The sequence below is a fragment of the Trichosurus vulpecula genome, chromosome 1 (genome assembly GCF_011100635.1).
Source record: "Trichosurus vulpecula isolate mTriVul1 chromosome 1, mTriVul1.pri, whole genome shotgun sequence".
Classification (NCBI taxonomy): Eukaryota; Metazoa; Chordata; class Mammalia; order Diprotodontia; family Phalangeridae; genus Trichosurus; species Trichosurus vulpecula.
In genome coordinates, this window is record NC_050573.1 from 521,215,429 (window position 1) to 521,223,513 (window position 8,085).

General features: G+C 52.7%; 1 protein-coding gene across 2 annotated transcripts; it reads right to left on the reverse strand.

The window, feature by feature from the left end:
- Positions 1–3,518: 3,518 nt before the first annotated feature.
- HSD3B7 (hydroxy-delta-5-steroid dehydrogenase, 3 beta- and steroid delta-isomerase 7) lies at positions 3,519–7,753 on the reverse strand. Of its 2 annotated transcripts, none has more exons than XM_036741182.1 (7): positions 7,578–7,753; positions 6,940–7,101; positions 6,492–6,647; positions 6,124–6,232; positions 5,387–5,486; positions 4,871–5,033; positions 3,519–4,565 (listed from the first exon to the last, which is right to left on the reverse strand). In XM_036741182.1, exons 2-7 carry the CDS (start codon positions 7,097–7,099, stop codon positions 4,066–4,068), a joined length of 1,188 nt encoding a protein of 395 aa, XP_036597077.1. In that variant the 5' UTR covers positions 7,100–7,101; positions 7,578–7,753; the 3' UTR covers positions 3,519–4,065. The 2 variants fall into 2 exon arrangements, with proteins under 2 accessions (XP_036597077.1, XP_036597078.1); XM_036741183.1 differs by lacking the exon at positions 7,578–7,753 and adding an exon at positions 7,241–7,564.
- Positions 7,754–8,085: the final 332 nt, after the last annotated feature.

Sequence of the window (8,085 nt, forward strand, 5' to 3'; positions counted from 1 at the left end):
CTTCCCTATTCCCTCTGCTTTAGTCTTCTAGGCCCAGCACCCATCTTTCTCCCAACTGTGTGATGATCCTGTTACTGAGGCGTCCCATACTTACTCCCTCTGTGCCTCGGTAACATGGGCTTTGGCTGCCATCCATGGCAGAACTCAACCTGCCCTGAGATGCACTCAGCCTACGCTCGAGCTCCATAGTTAGTTTTTGAGCCATGAAGCTATTAATTAGTAACTTTATTTTGCTTTGTATTTGTCTCAGATGCATCAGGACTACCGTATTTCCTCATGTATCAACTGCCTTTGTTCTAAGGCCATGCCTGGAGCATAGAACAGTTCATATGAGGGTTGGGCTTTCCTCTTCTACCCCTACCCCTCCGCTCCCTGAATTAAGCGGGGGCTGGCCAGGAAGTACAGCTGCCATGTGGGTAGACCCTTCATCCTTGTGGTGCAGCTAGGGCAGTGTGGGGGTGAGGAGGAAGGTCTCCCATGACTTCACTCAGGGCCTTGTTTAGGTTGGCATAGCCTGGGAGCTCATGATAATTCAGCCTTGCTCTCCACACCTAGGGGCCCCATATTCCTCTCACTGGTTGGAGAGAACCAGGGCTGGACCTCCCTTATGGTAGCAATAAATAATTTCCCAGCCAGGAAAGACATGCCCTCTCAGGGATGGGCAGCAATGTGTGTGTGTGTATGTATATATGCATCAGTATGTGTATTAATGTCTTCGTTTTGTGTGTATCTCAGTACACACACACACACATACGCACACAAATACACATATACACACAAGCAACAGGTTCCAGGGACCCTCTTTGGTCCACTGGTTGAATTATGCACCAGACACAGATGACATTGGAATGCCCTCTCCCAGGCTACAGTTATCATCACCATGTTCAGATATGTGTCTATTTCATTTGCACACCCACCAACATGGTTGGATATATGCCAACATGCACACATACACATCACCCTTGGATCATTGATATCATTGCATTGACATAATCCCTTAGTCTCCCTCCACTGTACCACCTCTTAGGCATACATATATCTGCTCCTGCACATACCTGGCCTTCATGAATCTGCCCTCAGGGGATGGTTAATTAGGGACTTTTAGGCCTAGCTGATCCCATATGGAACATACACTAGAGGTCAAGTTGACATGTAAGTGAACTTCCCACGGCCCACAACATTTCTCACACATATGTGCATCACCCACCCCCTCGGTCAGATCAGGTATGTTCTGGTATGTAGATAATGGCTGTGGTTGCTATGCCTCTTTCAGAGAGGTTCTTTTCCAGCCCTGGTCAGCAGAGGCCTCTCTGTTTCCAGGAAATGGCAAGCCGGCTTCTCAGCACAGAAAGTATTTGCTATCTGAGCTCCTTTCCTCCCATTCCTGTCTCTTTCCAATCTCATTGGTTGAGGCCTTTGTGGAAACCTAATAACCAAAACCCTTTTTTAGTGGGGAGCCACTGGGCCCTCACATCCTTCACTGTTCTAGACTTAGACTGTCTTTCACAGCCTCTCTGCCCCTTCATCACCCACCCTCAGGTCCCCTCAGCCCCTGCTAAAGTCCTCAAACCAGGAAGCCCAGACCAGCCTAGGATAAAGGCCAATTAATGCAAAAACAGACAAACTACTCCCCACCCATCTGCACATACACACATACATTAACACATATGGAAAGGAATTTTGTGTAGTGGAAAGAATCCTAGAATGAGCATTCAGGAAACCTAGGTCCTAGTCTTTGCTCTGCCTCTCAGTCTGTGTGACTGGGCATATCTCTTCCCTTCTCCCGCTCTGGGCTTCAGCTTCCTCCTCAAAAAATGGCGGTATAGACTAGATGCTCTAAGGTCTTTTCAAATTCTGACATTCTGTGGTTTTTACACATACACATATGTAAACACATATTTTCTTGCCCACTCTGTGTTCAGAGACAGCTCCCACAGGGTGCAAATTCCACATCACTTCACCCTGTTCGGTCTACGTGGTAGATGTGCCCACACGCCCATCCTGTGTTTGCCAGTTGTCCCCGTTTCCACCTTCTTCCACTCCCCCATCTAAGGGTTTCCGTAAGAACCTCTGAGAATCCCATCAGAACTCCTTTCACCATTTGGGTCTTCCTGTGGGCTGGGAGGTTATGCCCCAGTGATCCCACGACATCTCCCAGAAAGTCTTGTCTCTTTCGCCCTGGGGTTTCTGTCCTTGGTTCTGGGGGTGAGAGGTGGAGATGCATCCAAGAGTCATCAGAGGCATGTGTCCATCCGTGCTTGCTGCTTGTGCCTGTGTGTTCAGGTGTCTTGTCTGGGTACAGATGTGTTTGCATGTAAATGGAAAAGTGTGCGCAGCCGTCCACACAAAAGAATACCCTCAGGGTATGTGGGCATCCGCTCTATCTCCCCAAGTGCAAAGCCCTCCATGGATCCTGTCCACATGTATCCACGGGTTCAGGCTGGCCTAGGGGTGGGATGGAGGGGGTAGCCGGGGGCACCTGTCCCCTCCCCTTCCACACGCCCCCCTCCCCCAGTTCTGCCTCTCACTAAGCACACTGTGTGTACATCCCATGTGGCCGTGGGTCTCTACACACGCTCCCGACGCGCTCCCAAGCGTGTACACTATGTGTCTATGCATTGCCCCGCCCTTCCCCCTCCGGCTCTCCCCTCTGCCTCCCCGACCCGCCTCGAAGGACACGATGGATGGACGGTCCCAGGCTCTCCCCAGCACCCCCTCTCCGCTGTGCAGCCGTGTGCGTTGGCGTGTGTTTCCGTGTCGCTGGCGTGTCGCGTGATGTAGCCGTGTTTGCTGACATGAGCCCTTGCCCCCCCCACCCCCGCCTCCGTTTCTCCCGTTGGTTTTTAGAGTTCCTCTCATCCTCCGCCCGCCCCCACCTCCCCATCCCCCCTTGCCCCCGCAGAGCGAGGACGGGGTGCCTGGGACGCCGGGGGCTGGGACCAGGACATCGGGATCCCGTGGAGAGGGATGCGGCGAGGGAGAGGACCGAGGACGGGAAAGCCTGCCCGGCTCCGGGGCCGATTCTGCTCTCGACTCTTCGTCCTTCTCCACTGGTCCCTCAAGGCTCCTCCCTGTCCGCCCCCCGCCACCCCCCCCCCCCCGCCCCCGGACGTCCTCACCATTGGTGCCCAAGAAGCAAACGGAAAAAAAAAAGGAAAATTATGACCCCGACCCCACCCCACAGCCTTGCATGTCCCGTCCCGAGACCTTCCCACCCTGGGCCGGGCCGGGCCCCCACGGGAAAATAGCAAACGTCCAGCCAGCGGGCCAGCCGTGTGCTGCCTCTCCTTCCCCTCCCCGCCGCTGGGGATGGGGGTCGCGACGGGGCGGAGGGGAGGGGGGCGCTGTCGGCGCGACGTGCGAGTGCTCCAGGGGGTTTGCACAAGGGTGAGGGCAGGCGGAGGGGCACAGGCGCCAGAGGCAGGAGTGTCAACACGGCGTGATCCCTGCCCTGGGTCCGAAGCCAGCCGCCGGGACCAGAGGCGGGCGTAGGGTGAACTCAATTATTTAGACACGAGGAAGAAGCAAATATGTTTAATGTCTAAGTGCTTGGGGAGGTCGGTATTGGGTTAATACTGTGGCAAAGGTGGCAGAGCCAGTCTTATGGGGGGTTCCTACAGGATAACAAGGCAGCAAACGGCGAAACAGAATGTTAAGAGTTCCCAGGCGAGGCCTGGAGTTCGTGGCTAGCTAGGAGGCCAGATCTAGAACCCTGGGTGTTCTCAGGAATGGAAGAAGCTGCTGTCATTGGGGGGGATGGTGGTGGGTGGGAAGGGAAGTGGAAAGGCACTGAATGCAGGTACACCTCTCCCCAAGGCCCTGTCTTTTCATGCCCAGTGGAGAGGGACAGTTATCCTCTCAGTTGGGTATCAGAGAATGGCATTTAGCACCGCTCTACCTTTTCTGAGCTCTGGTCACTAGAAACATATGTGGAATTTCCCTCAGTAGAGTTAGAGAAAAGAATCTAAAAATATGAAACTTGCTGCACTTCTCAGGATTTGGCCCTTAGATGAAAAATCTGGATAGGGTCATTTATGGGAAACCAGGCTAACCTTCACTCAGGGCTTAGGTGAGGAGAGCCCTTGGCTGAGATGAGGATGGAATCTGGAACCCAGGATCTCCTACCTTCAGAGCCTGGTCATGGGGAAGGGGACCAGGACACCCCATTCTGGACTTCACCCAGGAAATAGTACGGTCTCTACTGTCCTCCCAGCCATAGAGTGGCTGATAGCCAAAATGCCTCTGGGCCTTGTCTGTTCGAACAGTGAAAGTGGTATTTACCAAGGACAGAGTATAGGGGTTAATTAAAGCTGTGTAGACCACCAGAGGCCGGAGTAACCACTGCAAGAAAGCATTGATGGTGGCCAGGAGAAATAGCAGGAAGTAAGGCAGAACGGGCCGAGTTCCTAGGAGGCGAATGCCGCAGGGGCCCAGGATTTCCAAGTTGAAGTCCTCATAGCTCTTATAAGGCGAGTCATCATAGCAGAAGTAAACTTGCCCACCCATTGTGGCGGCTCTGGAGCCTAGCTCCCTAGCTGCCAGCACGTGCATCCAAGCAACATTGCCTGAGGGAACAGATCAGATGCTACTCAAACACAGAGATACTGCAAACACCTAGTCTCCTTCCTTGACCACATAGACACTGAGTCCCCTTCCCAGCCTGTACCTCACCTGTACAGGTGGCCAGCCCCTTTCCCAGGTCTGACCCCTCTTTCCTACATATATAAATGCAGTTTCCCTAGGCCCAGTCCTTGCTGTGCCAAAACCTGACCTTTGTCTGCATGGAGGTTTCACACACCCTGGCCCTTATTCCATCTGGACACTGTTGAGCACCCACCCCTCTCCTCCAACCAGAGGGTTTGGTTCTTACCTGCATAAACTCGGCCATGTTCCACAGAGGAAGGGACAGTCCTGAAAAGCCACCCACCCGTGTGCTGGGCATTGGAGTAAAAGTCGAGCATGAGCTGGTGGCCTTCGCCATAGATCCCCGTGGGACGAAGAGCACATGTCACCAAGGGAAGTCCACCACGGACCTGAGCAGAAGTAGCTGTTGAGACCCAAGCTTCTTGTCCCTCCCCTACCCCCTTTCCAGCTCACCTAACTAAATTCATTTGTGTGTGTGTCACGGAGGCAAACAGGTGAACCCCACACCCCCAAACTGTGAGACCTCAGGCATCTTCCAATGGCTTGTTTCTTCAATGTACGTACAAAAACATACAAGAGGACTCATATCTCTGTCCTTGAAAGAGCCACATACCAGGGATCGGAAGACCTGAATTGCAGTCTTGGCTCTACATGGGCCTCAGTTTCCCCAGTGGATGGACTCAATGCCCTCTAAGCTCCAGTGCTGTAGGATTCCCAGACCCAAGCATCTGAGCCCTCTTACCTTTCTTCCGTTGGCCTCAAGGACTAGCCTCTCGGCCTGGGCCTTGCTTCGGGGATAGGGTTCTGTATGTATCACCTCATAGGGGGTGTCCTCACTGCCCCTGGATGTGGGAGACAGGGCATACAGTGAGCCCCCTATACCCAGTGGGATAGGTCTGATACGGCAGTACTTAAATAGGCTTCTGATGTGTTTACAATTTTCAAAGGCCTTTACAAACATCATCTTGTTTTCCTCACAACTGCCTTGTGAAATACATGCAAGTATTATGATATTATTAATTTTTTAGATGAAGAAGACCACATGGTATAGTGTATAGAAAGCTGATCTTGGAGTCAGGAAGATCTGGGTTCAAGTCTCAACTCTGACACATATTCTGTGACCCTGGACAAGTCATTTAACCTCTCAGTAGTACCTCAGGAAACACTCAAAAGATTAAGTCCAGTTTTGCCCATGTGTTCGTCCATGTCAGAAATACCTTGTCACTGATGATCTGGGAAATGGACTCAGAGAGGTTGTCGCTTCCATGGCAGAGCCAGGCCTAGAACCCAGTTTTTCTCAGTTCAAGGTTTTCTTGAACTGGTTTTTTTGGTCCAGAACTTTTCCCGTTACACTATTCACATAATTCTGCTTTCAAGTTTACAAAGGATTTCTAGCACCCCCAACAAAACTAAGATGACTTCATTATCATTTTATAGCATAGGGCCCCTGCAGGAGTTGGGAAGGGTGGGGGGAAGTACCGGTAGAAGGGGTGTCCCTTGGTGTTGGGCCCCAGGGCCTCCATGCTGCTAGTGTACACCAGGAACCGAGTCCCAGTCTGCACACAGGCTTCAATCACATTCTGAGTCCCTAGGGGGAGGAGGTGGAGTTTGTTCTCCTTTCTCCCCAGCTTCCCTCCTATTCTAAGCACCCCCCCCATCTCCACCCTGCAACACCTCCCCCCCCCACTGGGCAAAGTTTTCTTGACAGAGAATTCCAGGGGAAAACCAGTGGGTGCGAGGGAGAGGGAAAGAGAAAGGGACACGGTCAGGTTAATTGCACAAATTGGGGAGAGCACTACACAGATGGGCTAGGCTGGACTGTCAGACTAGTTTTAAAGATTCCTCACCTTGAACATTAACCCTGTGGATGACCTCAGGGTCATTCCTTCCCCACACATCCACCAGCCCTGCCACGTGAATGACTACATCTGCTCCAGCTACAGCTGCCACCACATCCTCTGCACGAGTCACATCCCCCTGGATTGGGGTCACCTGCATAGGACCTAAGAGAGAACAGATGTTGGCCCACATGACATATTCCTCCCAGTCCCTCTCCTCCCCACCCCCATTAGAGTAACACCCTCCAAATCATCACTTTCCATCTATGAGTCACTCTTCCCTGTCCAGATGCTATCCAGCCATAAACACTTCCCCATGAAGACTGGAGGGAGAAACTGGGTTGCCTCCCTTTGTGATGGGGATCAGGGAAAGAATTTGGCCCTGGGAAAGAACAGGACCTGGGGATTGGAGTGGTGGGTTTCTGATAGGTCCAGAGGTAACCTCCTCTTCCCTCACCTGGGTTCAGTGCCTCCAGCCAGGGCCCCAGGTGAAGGTCAAATACCCGAAGCTCTCTGAGCCGGGGCTCCATCGACAGCAGGGTCTTAACCACATGTTCCCCCAAGAAGCCACAGCCCCCTGTCACCAGGTACACCAGATCTGGGTCTCCGTCGGTCATATCTAGTTGTAGGGAGAAAGACAGGCTGGGCTGCGCATGTTGATCAGTGCCTATTCAGACCCTCCACCTCCTCCAGGGCTATCTTCTCTGCTCTTCCCCAAATGGCTTATTTTTGGTCGCTGGGAGCCCGGCCATACTCACCCGTCTCCTACAAAAAGCTCATCCGTGATTCTTGGCATAGGCAGAACATGCATATTATGGCCAGACAGCTGAACTCAGCCTGGCTTTACTGTCCAAAAATATACTGGAGCCAATGTTTGTTTAATCAACGGATGGGAGCAGGGTGGGGTGGGAGGAGGGAGGATCCTGGTAAATTGAGTCCCAACGGCAGTTTGTTCCTGACTTAAGCTGAGGAAATCAGGAGGAAAGCGGGAGGACAGGTTGTAACTGTTTAAGAGGGTGGAGGGGGTTGTGTGAAAGTGAAGAGAGGAGATAGGGTTGAGGGCACTGGGTGGAACTAAGGACGAGAACCTCCTACCTGGAAGAGGTCAGCTCTGCAGTGGTCTGTCAGCTCCTACAGCTTGTAAGACACCTCCTAAAACCCTTTAGGACAAAACCTTGGCCACCCCTTTTTATAAAACCGTTCCCCTTTCCTTTTCCGTCCTCCCTCCCCCATCCCAACTGTTATCCTAAGTACGGCCCCTTCTGGGAACCAGCCAACCTAGTCGGGAGCGACAGCCCTTTGGCCCCGCCTCCTCCTCTGGTGGAGAAAGCACCTCCTGCTGACCCAGACCGGCTACTGCATCGGCCAGCCAGTTGGACCTGGTGTAGGATTTATAGCGGTGACCATCCAGTAACCCTCAATTCCAACCCTCAAGGCTAAGGCTGTCTAGACTCATGGCAAACAAAAGGAAGGGAAGTCAATGGGAATGTTAAAGAGAAAATGGCTAGAAGGCCCATCACCACTATCTATTATTTCCCTTCGCTGTTCTCCCCACACACTCCAGGGTTGGGCAGCACAGGGCAGGGCAAGGGGCTCTGGTAAG